This window comes from Brachycentrus maculatus, unplaced genomic scaffold (genome assembly GCF_059751285.1).
Source record: "Brachycentrus maculatus isolate JH-2025_06_01 unplaced genomic scaffold, ASM5975128v1 h1tg000005l, whole genome shotgun sequence".
Lineage (NCBI taxonomy): Eukaryota > Metazoa > Arthropoda > Insecta > Trichoptera > Brachycentridae > Brachycentrus > Brachycentrus maculatus.
The window spans coordinates 450001-472445 of record NW_028280760.1 but is presented as its reverse complement, the minus strand read 5'-3'; the positions used below and the strand labels follow the sequence as shown (position 1 = coordinate 472445).

The following is a 22445-nucleotide window of genomic DNA, read 5'->3' as shown; positions in this document are numbered from 1 at the left end:
TAACTATCGAATCGTACAATCCCATAATATGTTGATGTCATTTCAATGAATCATTTAAATTGAATATAGCGATTTTTTAATCCTTAAAAATGAACGTTTTAAAACACTTTGTTTTTAAACTAATCGAAGTACGCGTGAAAAGCTTTTACCATTCCACAAATAGCCAAGACAATACTGAGGCATGTGAAAGCTTTTGGTAGACTGGGGTGTATTTTTGATACAGTGGACTGTATAATTAGATCGAATTGAAAAACGCTACGTATAACACTGTCTACACATTACAGCTAGTGGAGTATAGTTCGTCTGCGGATGTCTCAACAGTTACGAATGACGATTAGAGATAAACATCCAAGTGTGATCCAATGAGACTGACGGTCTGCCAAGTTTATCCAATATTGGCAGGACGGCTGACATTGTAGGTTCAAGCTTGAGCAATGAAAAACATCTCGACACGAGTTTGGTGGATAGACCGCAAAATACTCACGTCATGTTGTCTGCGTCTGTAACGAGTGATTGCCTGTCTAAAATGCAACACTCGTGATCTCGAGATAGAAATGTAGGTCCTTATGTCATATAGCCTCCATATCTTTATCATATAGGGAACCTCACTATCTGTTTCCTGGCCTCATCCAGATAATACCATGATTCCTCCAATAAATTACTGTCGCTCTATGTCCCATGTGCTTAAAATCAATGCAAACTTCTAACGACAATGAGTAAATAATTATCATACTTTTGTTCTCTTAGATTCTATCATTCAAGAAACGTCACGACCGCATTTCATTTATAAATGCAAATTATTAATATTTTTTCAACTTTTTTGATTCCCGATGAATATTAAATTTTATAAAAAAATCAATTTTCAATTAAAATTTTAGGTAGCAAATACAATTATTTTTGCAATCTATTGTGACACGTGTTTTGACGAAAGTAAGTGCGGAAGCAATTAATGAAAAAAAAATCGTTTTAAAATATCAAAACAAGCGCAATAATTAATGGCACAAAGTGACGAGAGTGACATAAACAATTTTAGAGAACAGAATATCCGCTATATAAAGCAAAATTTATATTGGTAACTCTGGAACGACTTTTATGGTCGATAACAGCCTTTATAGATTCGAAAAACAATGAAAATGTTTGATATACTTTTTTATTGTATCGAGCAATTTCTAGTCGTTTGATAAAGCGATTTATTAATATTAGCAGTAAAATAGCTTTATGCATGGAACGTAATTATTTTAACACTGATGGCGTTATTGAAAAACGTGTAGGCAGTTATTATGTTATAAAAATCTTTTATGTATGATTACCTGGGTTCTAAAATAATAATTTCATTAATTGATTCGGAGTCTCTTTGTAGTAATACGTATTAATATTTAATTTAAGTTTCGCTTGGTAAATAACATTTTTTCAAAAAAACCTATTGTGACGTGTTTCGATGCATTCATTCCTCATCATTTTCAAACGTACGGTGTTGGAAAATGATGCGGAATGCATCGAAACACTTGTCTCGATAGATTTCAAGAAACAGTGGTATATACCGAGAAAAAAAATTGTTTAAAATAATGGTTAAAAATTTTATATTCGTCCTATTTAGAATAAAACAAGGGTATGAAAAAAGTATCTATCCGGCGATCATAAATATTAAAGGTTGTTTTGAGTAACGAGTCTGTTATAATTATTCATTAAATAAAATATTAAAAAAAGTAATGCTAATGGTAGGATGTCAATTAAGGTTGATTCGCCCGACACCTTTTTTCCATACACGGAGTTTTAATAAGTAAAAATATGAATATTGATGTGCACTAATGATTGATGTATGTTATTAGTACATTAGTGCGTTGAGCCAAATACTAACCAGCGAGCAATCATGTAATTAGAAGAGTGTGAGCTTGTCATAAGTTGTAATTTCGTTTATTATCATATAATATATACTCATAGGTACAACAACACATAAAAAACATTTAATTTCTTTCAGAAAAGGACACCTTCATTTATAATGTATACCTAAATTACCGTAAATATGATAATATTTCAAACGTTTTCCAGACGTCAATATATTGTCGATTGACAAGTATAAAATGATTATGATTACAATTAATTATGAACCGTTTTTTACATTAATAACTTAGGTACCTATATAATTTACTTTTAATAAAAGTGGTAAAACTAAGCTAAAACTTTAAATGTACATATTTACTGAAGTGATATATTACTTGGTGTAATTATAAATAAACACAAGTAATAAAAACTAAAAAGGGTACATTATTTACACATTCATGATTTTTGCAAATTTTTTTTAAACCGAACACAAATGATTTAAAAAAAGACTGTTTTGGGATAGTTGTAAGATGTTCCTTAATGTTATTTCATATATTTATGATAATACACTATTTAGATATCTTGAAGAATTCAATGGATTGCCGATTATATATGACACACTGAACCCTTAACATCATATTTCAGGGTTACTGAAAATATTGTGACCTTCAGCATTTGAAAAATATAAATCTTATACATATTATGGACTACAAATAATAAAAGCTAATGTTTCGGATTTTTTTCATCCTAAACCTTGGGTAATTAGTATAATAGAAGCGAACGAATTTTTTTTTTTTTCTAAATTCCCAAGTATATTTTGTTTGATTTTAAACCCAAAAATCGTTGATAAATTTAATGTGTAAGCTGAAACATGAGAAAGCAGGAATTCAGATGGCAAATTAGGGAAGCCAAATGTTGGCAAAGTTCGGTGCCCGCGAGAAAGAAAACAAAGTAGGTATACTCGCTTGATCGGTCCGAACATCGCCACGCTCTAAGCGGAACTTTAGTGTACATGTGCATTATGCAGTCTCGTCTGAAGGTCGGTATTAGAATTATAATTCGGTGATTTCTCCAAAATGTTTAAAGTTCTAGGTAGCGTAAATATTTATGTCTGTATGGACGAGGCGCGCTCTAAATATAAACAACCAGAAAACAATGATTCACTGACAGTTCACGGCAATCACAATGGGAAGAAAGGAGAGTGAAGAGTAATCCGAAACTCGTTGCAGAAACAAAGAAACGTACTTAGTCAGCAGCGGAATTTAACACCGGGGCTTTGTTATGGCGAGCTGATCCTGTCGACTATATCCTGCGCCTAAAGTACCTATGTTCGTAAACCAGATAATAGCAAAGTATGTTAATTGAAGCAGTAGCAAAGCAAACATTAAAATATATGATAAAACCAATCACCCAATATTATACCCCTATATGTACACAAAGATGCTGAAGATATTCCCTAGAGACCGAAAAATGAATGTTTGGAAGACCAAGAGAAAAGACCAAGGTAACAGTTGTGGCTCAAATAATCGCGGAACAAAAGTGGAACTGGACAGGTCATGTGGCACGTATGTCTTAGGATAGATGAACGAAAAAGGCTTGACTGGAGAATTAGAACAGGACGCAGAAGCGTGAAGATGCCATAAACAAGATGGTCCGATGTCATTGAGAAAATAGCGGGCGTACACTGGAAGACAATCGCGTCCAACAGACAACTGTGAAAGTCCAAGAGGGAGGCCTTTGTTCAATACTGGACACAAGAAGAAGTTTGAAGTAAGTAAGAAGTATGTTTATATACATACGTACTTATCCTCAGTGGTGATTGAATCACTGTACAGTATTGACTCATAGTTATCATGGATATAACTTACGCAAAGGTAAAACTTAATTATTATTATTTAAATGTATACTGACAATTTTCACGAAACACGGTTGGGATTTTAACTAAGACCGCCTGTATGGTTATTGAACGTATTCAGTACGCTACATCCATAATAATAGCAAAGCATATACTCTTGATTTTGTATGTCGAAAAATGATAGTAGATACATTTAATTTTATTTTGATCATGTAATAAATTTTGTATCATACATAATTGTGATTTTTTTAATAACCGAGGATAGACCCATCTATTTTCAAACCAAAAATCGTTTTTCAATCATTTGGATTTAATATTATTTATTTCAAAGATTTTTTTAGGGACAAGATATAATGTTTAATTAAGTAACATGATTTAGATTACCACCTATCAATTTCGACTGCTGGCTCGATAAGTGGGTACTTCCACAGTTCTGTTTTAGTTTCAACACCTTCCTAAGAGTTGCTCGGAACTTAAGACTCAAAAACAGAGCGTGGAAAACATCAAACGGAAATATAATACGATGCACGTGTGCACAGTGTACCCACGTACTGTAAAATATTACCGACTGACAAGTATTTAATTTTTATTTGGAAAAATATTTTTTTAGATGTAAATTAAATCCACTGCATTAATATAATGTATAATCTAGAAAGTGCTGTTGAAGAAGTAGGTACGTAGGTGTATGTGAATTTTTTGACACATTTGCTATGTTCAAGAAAAATATAGGGGTAGATAGATACTTAAAAGAAATAAATACTTACATAGCGAATGAGATAAAATTATGTTTTTAACAAAAATCTAACTACATACTTGAATAAATTTTACATCATAATAACTAAGCGTTAGCGAATAATAAATATAATACTTTAAATATGAAAAGAAAAAAAAAAATATTTCTAAAAGTTTTAAGGCAAAATAATTGAAAGATTAAAAATTAGTTATATTTTAAAGTTTAAAAATATAATTTAATAAATTGGAGAAATTGAAAAATAATAGAAAGAGGCTTATAATTGAAAAAAATTAGATCAGGTATCAAGGATGGTTGGCGTTTGTGGAATGAACGGATAATGAGAGAATGGTTTTGAAATTTGGAAATTGGGAATGAAAAAGTTAGGTGAGCGTAGCTAAGAAAGACTTGGCACGACCAAGCTGGAAATTTGGTCTCGCCAACATCGTTTTATTAGATGTGTGGAAATAAGGGAAATTAGGAGTTTATGCCAGCACAGGGTCCATCCTCTTTGCCTACTCCTGCGGTGAAGTGTGATGGTGGTAGTAGTTATATTAGCGAATAATACATAATACAAGCTATGCAGTACACCAATAACAAAGGTTTCTCTTACTTTGTTCTAGTGCGTCAGATTGTCGCGAAGAAGGTCTGGATAGTGACACAGGGCACCAGACTATAAACAAATACACAACCTATTATAACGAATTGCTTCTTACATAATATTCATTTTATGACAACTACGTTTCATTAAATTCAAAATATCTCTACAAATCTTCAACTATTTCTGTGGAAAAGAACTCATAATACATATATTATAAAAGTTTAAATCTATGACCGTTATTCCATGGTCCAACGTGTGAGATTTTAGAATACGCCATAAAAGGTCTAAGGTTCACTTTGTTAAAAAATAATTTGAAAAAGCATTGACAACTTTCTAAAATAAACAACGCAGTACGTTCATATGCGTTATACTCGCACACGTATTTCAAATTTTCAATCGATTCGGATTCAACCGATAGGAAAGAATTCGGATAAAAACACGTATAAAGTCCACACAATTAGAAATGGGTACTATGGATGGTTTATTGTATCTGGGAATTTGAATACAATTTATATCGTAAAAAAGTGAGCAATAAATAGTGAAAACAAAAGAACAGACTTGTATAATATAAACTGTCAAACTAAAGGTCATTATTTTTATTTTTGAAATATTAAAGAAACTTGTAATTTATACATATATTTTTAACAAGTTCTTTGAATTTGTGGAACAGAAACATTTTTCAGAGGGTAATGTAATATTTTTTTACTGTAATTGCTAAAAATACAAAGAAAAAATTCTCAATTTGATTATATGTATGTATATATATATATATATATATATATATATATATATATATATATATATATATATATATATATATATATATATATATATATATATACATACATATTTACATATGTATTTAAATATAAAGCCGGTGGCCTTTATTAAGGATGACAGCTTTACGGGAGAAGGAGAAGCTTTTCATGAAGTTAAGAAATAAGTAAGCAGGTAGGCAGTACACGGGTGGTACGTAGTAAGGGGTGGGCGGGGGAGGAGTGGGTAAAGTGGCCCGCTGGGGATATACGGACTACTGCCGGTAAACCCTCCACACAAACAGACAGTCTAATCACTTAAATGAAAGTGCTGTCAATAACTGATGAGTTTTCCCCGCCACTACTCTATTCTGCGTTCCCAATACTTTTATGTTTATTTTACACAATGTAAGAAATAATATTTTGTTTAGTGTTTTTGTATAAAGCGATTGATGAAGTGTTTTTGGTAAACAATTAAAAGAAAATAAATAATGTCGTGGAAATATAAAGAGCTTCTTTAATACTACTACACAACACCCCCTATCTTATACTACGAGTAGGTTTATCAATAAATAACTATAATGGGTTGATAGAATAATAAAGTGTGTGCGTTAAAAATTATTGCGTACTAAGGCACAATTTGAATTCAGCAGGTAAAGAAATCGAGAAATGCTCTGGATATTGCAATGATTTCACTTTTGATAGCAATAAGAAATAAAAATAACAATAATTATATTCTTTCTAGTATGGCCAAACGGTGAGTGCGATCCTGTATCTACCATATTTTTGTTGGCACAAAAAATGCAGTAATTATGAAGTACCTAATACAATATAAGAATGATTTTTTTAATATTAATAAAATAATACAATCTGTATTACAATATACGAATCACTCAAATACAACATCAAAAAGTAACTTCGTACTTATATCACTTAAGGAAAAAAACGCTTTAACAATTTTCTATTTTATGAAACTTTAGAACAGATTTTTAAGTTTCCGCTAAAAATCATAACATGTATTTAATCTCAAAATCTCACTATTACAACACAGAGAGTTTCGATTGTTAAACCGTCGTATGAACAACAATGACAAGAAGATTGACAAATTAAGGAGTACTTTAATTACTATTTTAATTAAACCAAACGCTTAAACTCAAAGTAGAAGGAAACTATGTTTCGAAAAACTCCATTAGAGACATGGAGCAAATATCCATAGCGATATTGCTCTACAAAAGGGACAACCTGTATCTTGCTTTTGGTCCAGTCTATGTATTAAAATGTGGAACAATCTACGTTGACAAATAGCGAGTCTTTAATAAAAATATTATCTACGTAGGTTAACGAAAACTTAAGCGATATATTTTCATTCTTCTCGTAAAATATTAAAGAATGTTTTTAAGAAAATACTCATGCTGTTCCAATCAACCGAAAACCATATTTTTATTTTTTATAGCCTAGGTATTCCCGGGCCGGCAGTCTGTCAAATAAAACTTATTACGAACTTAAATATGTATGACTTAAGTGGGGAGTACGTAACCACGTGAAAAAAACAGCCCTTTGTATAATATCAATAATTATAAAGCACTTGTCACGATTATGATTGCTACTCTTCAAGTAATGCCCGCCGTTATCATTTCATTAACATCAAACATTGCTTTTAATAATGTAGTACCTACTTATTTTTATTGACACGAATGTCTGTTTTGTGTCTTTGTTACACGTGAATAGTAATTAGTTATGTCACTTTTCTAATCAGGTAATGAGTGTGCTGAAAAGTGTCAGAAATGTTAGTCCACGAAATTAAGAAAATTAAAGGTAAATAATAATAAAAGGAATGAAAAATAGTGAGTGTCATTCTTGTCGACAAATATAAGAAATAGAAGGACGTGTTACAGTTTTATACCAAGAACGTACACATTAATTCAATTAAGTGAAAGTTCGTACATAGTTTTTACTCTAATAATTACAAGCTGACTATAACTGATTGTCAACTTTTAAATATTAATGTCATGTGTAGATTTTCAATACCTTTCTCAATCAGGGAAATTTCCATACTAACGAAAAATACTTTTTTTATTCAACTTAAAAAAATAACCATCTGTCACCTCAAATCATGGACTTGTATGTGTGCAAATAGCTATGACAAAATTTACGAAATATTTTTTTGCTTAAAAAAAAATACTAGATTTACAAAAAAGTTTACGTCAGAATATCAGCATGAAATTATTTCCGCCTAGTCCACTCGCACTAGACTGATAAAACTTTTATTTTTTAAAAACGATTATCAAATAAACTCTCTCCGATTCAAATATTATACATACGTTAATACATTTATGATAACGTATAAATTTTGTTCTCCAAATATAAATTAGCGTTAATATTGCTAGAACGATTTTTTAGTACGGCTTAATACGGAGTTCAAATCGTGTTAATATATGCGAATGTCTGTGTGTGTTCGTATGTGTGTGTGTCTGTTTTACATAATATATTTCTTATAACTTTATGTATATATTCTTGTTTTAAGTATGTATATCTATAACTGCATTATTAGCATCACATTGTATTTATTTTCATTCCGCTACATATAAAATATATATCGCTATATACATATAGTGGGAAAATAAATACACATCAAAATGAGTAAGAGTATAATCGATCAAAAACATCAATCATGAATCAAATTTATCAATGTTTAAATATAACAGTGGTACAGAAGTTGAAAAGATGATCTCGCAATTACAAGGAGTTCAAAGGAATACACAACTTTCTTCAAAAAAATAAGATAAATTTGATTACTGATTGAAGCATTTGATCGATTGTACTCCCACACATTTAAAAAAAGCTATTTTGCGCTTAAATTATTGCTAGCCCATGAATTGGTTACGAAAAATCGCTACTTAGTATCATTCGAATATGTAACTAATAATATAAATGATATATTTGGACAAATTAAGGAGAAGAAGGAATACTTTGAAAAAATGTCCTATTTGTAGCTGAGAAGTTGTTAAAATATTTCTTCGAACACGAATTTTCATGCCATATTTTTGTTTTCCACTAGTGTTCTATTAAGGTAATCCTCTGAATTAAATATGAGAATATACCCGACTTTTTACAAAGCAGGGTTACTAAACAATACCTTTGTGGAATTACAGACATTAAAAAAATATATATATAATATTGTTATAGATGTTTTTTATGTGTAATTTTAATTCATTTTCTAAACCTTTCTTCTTAAAATCTTAAAATTAAAACACAGTTCTCACCAAAAAAGAGACTGGGCTCTTGTGCTTGAAGAGGGACTTACACTTGTTATTTATGTTCGTTGGTAATACAATTTATTTTTATTTTCGTGTTTTTTTTTCTTTTCTTTTCTTTTTTAGATTAACATAATATAAAATGACATGAATGGAATGTATGCAGCACTATAATTTTAAAGGTTTTATTTTTGCACTAATGAATATATTATCATTGAGAGGTCCTGTCATACAAAACAATATATGTAATACGAGTATTATAGAAAAAGTTTATCATAATCAATCTTTGTGTTCGAGTCTTCCTTATATTTGAGAGTTGTGGCAATCATTCCGAAAAGTTTCAAGATATTGTAAAACAAAATTAGAATTCATGAATTTTAATTTTAACAAGTAAAAATAATAAATATTCTCAATATTATTTTATAGTAGATTAGAAAAAAACTATTTTTTATTTTAATTGAAAACAAATTAACTATGAAAAAATAATGTCAAATGAATTCCGATTTAAATCATTCTGATCCTAATCTAAAATCAAACATTACATAATTGTTCAACATAAAAAAATGTGGTGTGATATTTTAACGTTCAATATAAAATTAGAGGGGAAATTTTGAACTTAAACATGAATCAAATATTATTTTATTTAAAAAAAAGGTTTTTACGTGACATTTAAATGATTAATATGAGTTAATTCAAAGATTATTCCCCATGGCTTTGAAACCGATTTATTATTAAGTTGCAATAAGATAAAAAATCACAAAGTCAGTGCTTCTAAAGAGTGACAATTATTCTCAACCTTTATGCAATATTTAACATGCGTTGGAAACACCTTTGTAATAGTTAGTAAGTGATACTTAGTTATTTATAAATTGGACCGGTGGAATTTACGTCATAGGTTAACGATTCCTTTTATTTCTGGGAGATCTATATATAGATGACATATTCCAAAAAAGACGTAGAAATTAATAAATAGTACAAGGTTGGAGCTAATTATAAGACTTTTATAAGATTCCAAATGATGAGAAAATTATATTGAATTACCAGCGGTAGTAATTTGAAACCAAGTAATACTTTCACGCGAAAATTTATTCAGATGATTGTAAATTTATATCATATTTGTATATTTTGTAAATATGCATTACAGTTAACACCCCTATAAGGTACACTCATATAAGGTTTTCCCCTATAACGTTTGTGGCAGTTTCTCCTATAACGGTGGTTATATTAGAAACTGCCGCAAACGTACTACAAACTCTTATTACGTACGCAAACGTACTACTCGTATAAGCTTCTATTACGAGCTTGTACGAGTACGGGTATGTAACCCAAAGTGCCTTAGCGGTTATTTTGCCATTCTAGTTTTCTTATTCTTAATTAATATTATAAGTACCCATTATATAGTCCAAAAGTCACGCTCGGTAGTTATCCAGGACATCAACCAGTAATGAAAGTAATATAGTGTGTAATTTTTTAGTTCATGTAGAATTGATGTGGCGTCCCTGAATTGACGGCGACATTCCAAACACGGCTGGGCTACTAAATACTTTACAGGGAGAGTTCGGCGAGGGGTTAGTTCTTGGTTAGGGGTAGAACAACAGGGGGCGGGGGGTGGGGAGGCGGGGGGAGGTGTACAGACCCCCTTCTCCGTAGAGAGACAATGTGCAATGTGAAAGGGGGGGTCTGTGTTACCACACGTCTCTACTCCCCGTAAAAATGGGGTGTAACGAGCAACTATATGAAGCATTATCGTGTTTTTTCGTTTTAGCATTTTAGGTTTCATTGGACAAATTGCTTGTTTTAAATATTTAATAGTTTTATGGGGAACCCAACAGAGCTGATTCATTCTCAAAGAAGATTCGATAACTTTTTATGAACGGTTTGTATTAATACTAATAATTGTCGTTAATCGCTAGCGCAAAAACACCATATAGTTGGTACTATTTCTGCTCCGTATTTTCATATGGCAGAAATATTTTTCATCTTGGGCTTCCTGACGATATAGTTAACATCACGTTGGTCCAATATAGTTCCCTATGCACTACTGGGTGCAGGTAGGGGCGAAAAAGGTATTTAGGAGATCAATGAGGTATGCAATATGAGCTCTATGGAAAAGTATATAACAGCGATAATTTTGAAAAGATTTTTTTAAAGTAACTACAAAAAGTTGGAGATATGATTAAAGAAATACAGCAGGAATGGAGCAACACCGGAGGAAAAGCTATACTTTGTGGGAAGCCACGTCCAACAGTGGATAAACAAACATAAAAATGAGGAATAAGACTGAAAATATTTTGATTATTTTAAACTTATTGTACTTACTGAAACTCAACAAGATTTGCCTTGCTTAACTTACAGCATTCAACATACTGCCTTACATACAACTATTAAACGGGGGAACTAAGGGGTTGTTATATTAGATTTTTTTTTGCAATGGGGTGACTAACGCTTTGGCTAATGGTTTGTGCAGAGTTTATTAACAAATAGGGTAGGTAGTGATACAGGAGAAATGCGCGTCGGTGCAACCCAATTTTTAAATTGAGAGACGACCGAATTTGAGTTCCTTACCCAAATATGAATAAAAGTACTAATCGCCATGTTCGGTTTTATTTCGAGTGGATCGACTATAAGAGTGAAATGATATATATAATATGAAATAAAAATATTTGTTATTAGATGCAATTGTACTAAAAATTATAATAATTAACACAAACAATTTATTTATACAATTTTTTTAATTATCGGAAAATTAGATCTTTTAAGTTGAGTAAAGAACACGTATTGAAGAATTTTTTTAAAATTAAAATTAAGTTTTGTACTGAAATTTCTTGGTGAAACTGCATTTCATATAATAAAATAACAACTACATTTATAGTTTTTTCCACATTTATTTTATTTGACCAGTGACCGGGTTTCTTCGTTACCGACATCATCAGACTGGTGATGTAGGTAACGACGAAACCCAGTCAAGGTCAAATAAAATATATTGAAAATATATATTTTTTTTTATTGTACAAAACTTTTATTATTTAATTTTTCCGATTTCATCGTGGAACGAGATGGAAACATTTTAGCAACCTCATCCCTCGGATTTATCATCTATGGAAGGTTCAGGGTCAGGGATGTAATTTAAACACCCCTCTGAATACATAAAATGGTTTGGATAATAACTTTTATTCTCGTGTACGAAAAGTACCAATACTAAATTATTTTCACACTCAGTTTTACTTTCCGTTCGCGATTGTTAACAACTTCACATGGAATTATTTTATTATTTTTTATTGATTTAGAGTAGACGCTAGAAAACCTTATTAGTGTTATTCGTATGAATGCTTTCTACCTTGTCAGGATTAAGAAATAGATAGGTAAGCAATAAGCCATACTGTTTCAGTCAAGAAAATTTAAGGAAATTTTTATTTTATTGGTAAATAATTATGGACATAAAAAGCACTCATTTACTTTACAAAATTAATAAAACACAAACTTTGTTTTTAACCACTTTTTTTGTTGGTTCATTTAGGAATGAATGCATACTCTTTCTATTCCGGTATGTATCCACCCCTGAAAAATTCAAGGTGTTTGTTGTAATTTGTTGAATTTGGCGGTTGTAAATAAACGGGCCAAAAAGTGGTCCAAAAGTTTATAAAATGTACCACAAAGTATCAGCAAAAAAATAAACGTAAAAGCGCTTTATTTAATTATTCTGTGATAGTCTGAGTCTAATCTATGGAGTCCTCAACAAATAAAGACTTTGCATCAATCAAATCAAAGGGAAGAAATAATTTAAAACATTATTTTTTCTGGAATTTTAATGGTATTACTGAACTCCTTACAGTGTCTGAAAATATATTTTATTTTGAAATATATAATATATAATAATATTATGAAATTTCTTAAAATTTTGTTAGTATCTCTTTGATTTATTTTTCTCATGATAAAGACAAAATATTGGCCTATTTTAGGCCAAAAGGCTACTTGAGAGAAACGGTGGTGTGAATAGGGCCGAATAATAAAACAACTGGTGTTCACTGTAAACATTTACTTTGTAACGATACATCAAATTTACAGTTTTAAAATTACTATGCAGGATAAATTAAAACACTTATGGCGTAGAAGGGACCATTTCGCTATTCCTTTTTATCCCCAGGGTGAATCCGGCACTGATTAAAGATGTTATTACAGTTCATCCCTGTCATATAACAGAAGACGCAATATGTATACCTACTGTTTTTGTACGTACATACACGTAGTACAGTATGGCGTATATCGTACGTAGGTATTTACCCGCAAGTCCATATAGTGTGAAGTGTGAACAGCTGTTTGAAAATTCTTGTAAACATTTCAGTGTGTGTTTCGAATAAATATTCATGTGAATAAAGCGGCCGAACACCTCTGCCGAAGAATATAATCTATATCGTGTAACTTTGAACAAATTTACGGCACCCGAGTTCATAATATGACGGTAGTCCAATGTATGTTATGTTGAATTTTATGTAATGCCACTCACTAGCAGTGCTGATTTTTAGTTTTGTCATATTACCCAAATGTACGGATATGGCGTTCGTTACAAGTGAGTAGTAATATCGGTAATGGACTCTTATCGTGCAATTTAAACATATTTATCGATTAGCTATCAGTAGTCATATCTAAATTTCTCGGCCGAAAATAGCTGGTTTTTCGTAAATAAGTCGTTTACGCGTTTGTTAGTTAGTTTGGAGCAATGAGTTAAAAAAAATCATTTATCGCGTGAAGGGTTTCAGATTTGTTACAAAACTGAAAAATTAACCGAAAATTTGATTTGTAAATAAAAAATCGGAAATGTACCTTCATATAATTCAAATCTTCTTCTCCCTTCACCCATATCTGCTGAATATGATAGATAACACTTATTCAAAAGGTAGATAAAAGATGATTGTGTTTTTATTTCGTTGACTAATAATTGCTTTAAGTAGGTACTCAGAATGTCAGTTAAAAGTAGAAAAGTATAATATTATAGTAAGATTTTTAAAAGCTGCATAAAAAATAAATGTATTTTTGGTCATGATGATTCGTAAATCTTGATGGAATTTTAAACAATTTTTGAAAAACCGTGAACAATTTATCATTTTTCTTAGTTGATGGAGTTTCTCGTATGCAGAATAAATTGAATCAGAATTATTATAGTGATGTCGTAAAACAACAGGTTTCTCTAAGGATCGGTAATTATTTATTTGATCAGTTTCGTGTTATTTTTCGGGTTAAGAACCTTTTCCATATCTGCAATTCCATGACAATACGTCCGACACCGTTACGCAGACGGATTTCCTTTGTTCCGACTGTTGGCCTATCGGTGGTTTGGTTCGCTGTGTTTTCCTCCGTATCTGTTCCCAGTGTCGCGTCCAATTTGCATTTTAACCGTCACCTGCTCAAAGTTGTCCTGTTTGTACAGGAGATAGGAGATCCTGTCGGTAATGGAGGGAGGACGCGATAAGCATAAAACAAGTTGCAAAGCGATTGCTATTATAACTGTGCTATATCCGAATATCAATGCGAAGCTACGTGACCTGTTAAGTCGAGGGAAGCGCCCTTGTCTGAAGAGTTCTTTCAAAATGGCTTAGGCTTTCTTATCGTGATATATATTGTATTTCCTTTTCTGTTCAATTACATAGCTTAAAAACAATGTCAAATATCCAAAACTTTATTTTTAGCGTATGGGCGAATGTATTTGGATATAGAAGCAGAGACAAAACTTGGGATGATCAGGTGTGTCAAATACTTGAAAGCGGCCGGGTGAGGAGGAGAAATAATCGGCGGGTATGTATGAGGAGACGCGTGAATGTGGAAGATATAAAGAATGTATTCAAATACAGAGTGGTATGGCGTTCTTTCTGTCTGCCTACCCCTGCGGAGAAGCGGTGTGATGATTAGTTAGTTAGCGACTTAAACACAATTAAATGTTTTTTTCAGCTAATCCGATTATTTCATGAGATTGATATGGGTGTTTAAATGGTAATTACCTACGTACATCTATGAAAATTTCAAACAATGTACCATTTTTCAATATAAAAAAAGAGTTTTTATCATGTTTAAACCTTTGTAAGCATTATAGTATGTCATGGCTTCAAATTAACATCGCTTTCCGTATTACGTATAGTTTATTTAAATATTACGCGAGTTTTTTTGTCAAAATAAATTATTTAGTACCTACTGTAAGTATTGTACAACGTTTCCAATGGAAAATTGAAAAGTGACAGCATTACAGAGCCGAAGTATGATCGATCGATGTAACGAGATCCTCGGTAGCCTCACAAGTGCCGGGCGGGGGCGGCGGGCGCGCCCCCTGGGCTCCGGTCGGGGGGCGGTCACCCCCCGGACGGCCCTGCGTGTGACGGCACGCTGCAGACCACGTGCGTTAATACGTGGGGGTATTAATATTTGTGCATTAAATAACTACCCGAGCCAGTGGAGGTTACGATGCCGTGTTAAAACGTGCCAATAAAAATACTAGAAAGGAGACAAATATCTCGATTCACGGGTCGAAACAATCTCAAATTAAAATTATTCTTCCTTCATATAACTTCACATGAGTCTCTTGAGAGATTTTTCTTCTTCTTCTTCCTTCTTATAACTTCCCATAAATCTCATAAGACATCAGTATCATGTGATGCGGACTACCAGCGTCACGCCATCGCTTTCCTTATTTTGTCTCGTAACGCGTTTTAATGTCTTCATTTCTGAAGTTGTTAGACACATTCGGTTCTCGCTGTGTTTGCTCTGGTCTCTATCCTATGTGTGGCAATCGGTCTTACACTTGTCTTTTATATTATTACTTTGCTTCCAATATGCATGAGTTTATTCTTCCAGATGAATTCTTTAAGTTAAAATGAATCTCGCTAATATACCGTGAATCAAAAAACAATAGAAATGAGTACGAGCTTGTGTATACTCATTTTTATATGTTTTATTAATATATATTTTTTACTAACATAAATTTTATACATTTATTTTAAAAACAATTTTAAACAGATTTTTTTTTTAAATTACAGAGATCCACCAAGCCACCTTGCGTGTCTTGTCGGTGGAGTTCTTTTTGCATACATTTACTAGTGCATTAACTGTCTCGGTGATCTTGAGATTAGTACATTGGTCTCCATGTTTAATTGGGTTTCGGTTCAATTACTAGATAGGTCTACAAAAAGGATGCGTTTTTTTTACTTCAATTTTCAATACTCACCCAGAATCAATCCAATGCCATTATTTAATCCACTTGTGACTCTACATATGTTATTATCTAATATTTACTTTTAGTAATTTTTTTTCGCTGATTCAGTTACTTTCCAATTTCGTTCAAATCTAATTATAAATTAAAAAAAAAAACACGTCACCCAATTTCAAACTTGATTGAGAAACAAAAAAGAGAAACAACATTATTTGTCTCGAAAAAATGCAAATGGTGCTTTTAATTAAAGCAAATACCGCTTTCCGAAAATTCAGTAATGTGGTTGTCAATCATGGGTAGAATGGTCAATGTTACACAGCGTTAATACTTTCCTGTTAATACTCAAATTTCCATATTCACACAAACTACTTTTATCTGTTTTGAAATATCAATTAAAAATCTTAATTCAGTAGTGAACGACTCAAATAAGCATTATTTTATCAGGTTATGCACGTCCTAACAACAGTATTAGAAATGTCCAGTTGGAAAGCTTTTTTTTCGTTTGGTTCTCCCCTAATATGTGATACAACTGTCTCCCCCATTGTAAACAGTTATCGATTAAAAAGGAAATCGATGAAACATGAAAGCGATAGCATAGTGCATAAACTATAAAATAATAAATATATTAAATGACAACAAGCAATATATATATATTTTTTAATAATGATAATGCAGTATTTTATACTAAAAATGATTATTATTAAGGGGTATGATGAATCGCATGGATGCAACATAATATATTTTGTATTATTTTTTCAAGAAACTATATAACTAGTTTTCTCATTCATCGATTCGGCATTAATTTTGTGGCATTACATATTAAAATGTTTGTTTTTTCACCTGTTGATGAGAATATCCGTAGTTTTTTAAACTAGTCGTGTTTACAAACTAAACTCAAAAAAGTGGTCTTCTTACACAAGTGCTTTTTTTATATTTAAACTTGTTTTCTTGGCTTATTAAAAAGAACCTTCGACGAATGCGTAAAATGCGTGTTTTAATACAGACTTTCATAACGTCTGTAAGGATTCAATAATCAACGACCGTTACATATTTATCTAAGAATAATTCAGATGTCTGTATTTTTTTAAACCGGTTTAAAATTCAAAGACAATTTGAAAATTCATAATAAGGGTGCCTTTGCAATCCAATTCGGTCAAAGTAAGCGTCTGCTTACTGCACTCAATTTTATATTGCACTGCCATTTATATGGATTCACAATTAATAAAACTAGTAAAATAACGAATATTACGTTTTAAATTATTAGCAAGTATTTAAGCTACCCTTTATTCTCTATGAGAAGGTTTAAAATATTCATGGCGTCGAGATATGATAGGTTATTATAATCTCGGCGCCATCACTGACAGGCCAACAGTATGTCAAATTTCAACGTCAAATATTATTTCCCGTTTTAATTTATTATGCAGATTATATTTTCTAACAATATTACGAATATGTCAAAAATTTAATCACAAATGCTGAATTTCACCCAATTTCAGCATTGTTGATCAAGATTTTAATTTTGATTTTGCACACATTAATTATACATACCAAATAGTAAATACGTTAAAAAATATATTTTTTTGGGCGTTTCTTAGTACATGAAAAAACTCAATAACGAATCTCGCATGTAAAATAAATAAAGGTCTCTTTTTTAATAATTAAATCTCTACCCTGAAAATTGTTTTTGTAACTTATAATATTAAACTTTTGAAAGTTCAGTAATATGGTTGTCAATCACGGGTAGAATGGTGACCATTACTGTGTACAAAGGTAAATAACAGGTCGTAAGCCTTGTTAATACCCAAGCCTCCATAAACCCATCTCAAAAACATTTTCATCAACGTTGAGATGTAAATAAAAATGTAATGTTAGTTTTATGACAATTTTAACAGACGATAAAATAAAAATCGAATGGTATTTCTTTTGTGACATATTAACTCTACAGGGGTCATCGGCGTATTGTTAAAGATGTATTGATTCCGCGCATACGGATATGGCTTCCTCAATACATTTTCGTTGAAAGTTATATATCCAAATATTCGTGTCTCAGTTGATGTTTCGATAAACAACGCATGAATCATGTCCGAATGGTACTACTAGTATCTACGAATACGGGTATGTTGAACTAAGCCGAACGACCAAATGGATCAGCGTGTTTTCAAGCAATGTAAAAGCTTATTCATATTACTAATGTGTGGAAAGTGTTGCTTGAACTCGAATAAGTAATAAGAACACCAATTCTGTCAGTTACTTTCCGATTAAAACGAACATTTTACTCTAATAATAAACCTTATTACAAACACTCGCAAATTGGTAATAAAGCGAAAAGCAAAAACATGCCCTCAGTGATAACGCATACTACTTGCATTAATTATTTTAGCACTTACATACAATTAGAATTTACCGTCATTCTTATCCATTGATAGCTCTTATCTCATTAGATAGTTCAAAGTAAAGCGGAAGATATTAAAAAAGCTATACATGAACAGGAAGAACGGGAAGTAAGTGATAATATATTGGTAGTGACTACGAAGGAGTATTGTAATAATATTCGCTCATCGCACAAAAAAATTACTAATTACAGTTAATACATAATATTGCTAGGAAATCTTAAGCTCACTATACGTAAAAAAAATATTTATTACATAGTGCGATATTTCAAAAAAAAAAATATATATATATATATATATATATATATATATATATATATATATATATATATATATATATATATATATATATATATATATATATATATATATATATATATATATATATATATATAAAAATATATCCGAAATTAATTAGTTTTTTTCCTTCAAAACATTAGAGTTTACCCCACATTTCAAAAGTTCACCGCAAATACTAGGATCTGACATACCTAATCAGGTTGAAGCCGGGAAGATATAAAAGGAAGGTTAAAAATACGAGATATGCCTCAAAATGAAAATATACGTGTTATTTGGGTAAAAAATCAAGAACAATATGTCTTCAATGACGAGAACACGTCTGTTTTGTGATAATTGTTCATATGTGAATACTAAGTATAATTCTTACATATAATATAGTATTTTGTATAATTGAAAAAGATGAACATTTGTTACTTTTATTTAAAATTTTCAATCATTATACAAATAAATGACCTCAAGGGTTCCTTTTTTACTTAAAAGTATATATTATTATTCAACTATTAATGATTATTTAAAGTTCAATATTTAAATTTATTATTGTCATTTCTAACCTTCAAAAAAATACACCTTCGTTGAAAATAAAAAAAACATTTTTTTTAAAAAAACTATGGCCTGTCGGCGTGCGTAGACGCCGGTAGTTAAAGTTTATTATTGATTTTAATATCACTCGATCGTGTAAATGTTAATATATTTAAATTAAGAACTATAATAGTAAACACAAATATATCGAACTTTGACAACAATAAAAAACAGTAATAATATAAGCTGTGTTCATTGATGTAGTTCTCTACCGATACCGTAAGAAATTGAAAGTCTACTATTATTCTTGACTTTTTCTATTACCCTTGACTATAAAACAGAAATAACATCTTTTACATTGTCAGGGATACTAAAATCGAAATGCGATAAATTTTATACAGCAAAATACGGCTGTGAAATTAATTATAAGATTTACGGTTTACACAAGAATTGCACTGAAAAGGCACTGTACTTCTTAAATGACCTCAGCATAGTAAGGTGACGCCAGTATTATTATTTGACCATCGGTGTGATATTGGTAATATTTTAACTACTAAAACTTGTCATAGAAATATAGACTTCCGTGTCATAATGTCAACAAATATGTAGCGGGACATACAAAAGAATATCGGTTAATAATGCACGCTTTGTTTTATTTTTTAAATGCACATCAAATTAGCATATCGTGTATAGAATTTTCAATACTCCGCAATAATATTATCTAGAAACTAGACCATTCATACCGAACGAAGGTCGAATCTGCATAATGTGTGCTGAAATACCACTGCGCTGTTTTCTAAGGTACACATGTATTATAAATATTTTGTCATTTGTCAGTATAATTGTTAGTACAGGTTTGGCTTTGGTAAGTTGTAACCAGAAAATTATATGTTGCTCATAAGTAGTTTTGCAAGATACATTGAAAAATAAAATTAATCACACATGAATAATGTATTTTAGCTTAAGTTTTACTTGGTTAATACCACTGTTTATTAAAATCTATTGTGACACGTGTTTCGATGCATTCCGCATCATTTTCAAACACCGTATGTGAAGCTAAGTCTAAATTTTGTTGTGTCCTCGGGACGTTGAAGGATAAAAAGAGGGGTTAGGAGCTGTTTTGGCAGGAGGAACAAAGACAACAGGCTGTAGTCATTGTCATAATATTTAATTTTGAATACTTAAACTTATATTTATTTTTTACGTTTAATTTTTTATTTTATTTTATTAAATCCGGAATTAATGCGCAGGTTTATTTCTTTACAAGATTGATGACCCCTGGTTCGGACATAATCGACAGCATCCGAAAGCGTTAACGAACTAAAAATAGTCCCATAAAACACGTGATGGATCTCGGCCGAAGAAAGAAATATCGGCACCGGATGGTGTGAAGGAACGGGGCGGTGAAGGGGAAGGTGGGAGAATGAGAAAGAGGAAGGAGGGAAGAAGGGTGCACTTGTATAGGGGGGAAATGCAAGTAACAACGTTAAGATTTTTAAATAATGAATATGAGAAGTTACCAGGCCTGGAATTACAGTAAAAAGTTAACTTTGAATCGTAAAATGTATTTGAAACATATAACAATTTTAATTAAAAATTTTAACGATTTCGATAAGCAAAGAAATTACGTGAAACAAACGTACAAACGTGAGTTTTTGAGACCTAAAAAACCCTAACATGAAGATCGGCAGGATGATTAAAATATATGAAATCTGTGTGCGACCCATCATGACATATGGCATCGAATGCAGAGCGGACACCGCAATAACAAAATACGCCCTAAGAGTGTTAGAAATGAAGACTCTAAGGAGCATATCGGGCTCTAAGGAGTCTACGAGATAGAATAAGGAACACCAGAATAAGAAAAATATGCGAGTTTAAGATGTCATAAGGAGGGGAAGGCAACGAAGAAGACAATGGTATGTGCATAGAGGAGAATGGAACCATCCAGACTACCTGACATTGCATTGCACGGCCAGCCCCGAGGTAGACGACTCCCAAAGAGATGGACTGACAGCTGGGAATCGACATCGCAGTAGGTTAATTCCTCTTAAAAACAGGCCACAAGGAGAATAAGAAGAGTTTTCGAGTTTTTGATTACTTCATTTTTTTGTTTATGAGTTCTCGAATGTTGACTTTTAAATTATTTGAGTATTATTTTTTTGTCTGTTTGTGTAGTGAACGAGTAAGTGCGTTTTATAACCACCATGGAGGTCCCGGATTCGATTTTCGGAGAAGTCAAGAGAAATAGAAGTGATTTTTTTACTATTCGTTTTTTTTCCTTTCAAACGATCGGTAACGAAAATGCATTATTTTAAGCGGCTATTTATCATAAATTATGCAAAGTAGTGTGTGTTTTTCTATTTCTGGATACTTATGTCATTCTGAATCCCGTGAAATAAATCAATCCATCAAACAAAATATTTTTGTACACTATATGAATTTGTGAATGCAAACACCGTTATTTACAATTATACTATACTGTATGTGCTACATCGCTCACTCCTTTCAAGAACGTCATAAATCAAAAAACTTGATTTTTCAGGAGAACGTTTTTAAAGTTGTAAAATATAATACAATGTATCAAAAATAAATATCAAGCCACTTATTGAACTTTTTACTGTGTATCTGATCTTTTTAGGTAAATCCTGAAGGTTTTTTCTCCATTTGAAAAACATTTAGTTTTTGTAAATAAAAAATTAAACAATGCATTTTCTTCAAAATGCAAAAACAACTTTTTCTGCCCTGTAGCGGGTAAATATTAAGTTAAAAATATGCCGGTTTTGCTGGGATATAGTACATTTTCTAGGTATTCTGAAAACATGCGCAACTGAAAATTGACGATTTTTGATTTATGACGTTCTTGAAAGGAGTGAGCGACATGTGCTAGATGTATATACTCCATCATCTTGAGTATTGGACATCTTACTCAATGTAATATTTAGGTCCACCAATGTCTCCTGGTTCGTTTCCCAGGACGGTCTCTAGAAATATCAGCGTTTTTTTTCAGTCAAATATTGATTTA

General features: G+C 31.4%; 1 protein-coding gene across 4 annotated transcripts in view; it reads right to left on the bottom strand.

Moving 5' to 3' along the window:
* Nucleotides 1-22445, bottom strand: part of LOC148313767 (RNA-binding protein 38-like) — a 72778-nt gene that overhangs the window by 24200 nt on the left and 26133 nt on the right. For 2 of the 4 annotated variants that reach the window (XM_088278327.1, XM_088278335.1), the window contains exon 3: nt 5020-5079. The exons of the other annotated variants lie outside the window; for them this stretch is intronic. In XM_088278327.1, the coding sequence (XP_088134453.1) occupies nt 5020-5079 (60 nt within the window). The remainder of the gene's footprint in view (nt 1-5019; nt 5080-22445) is intronic. 4 annotated transcript variants of the gene reach the window in all.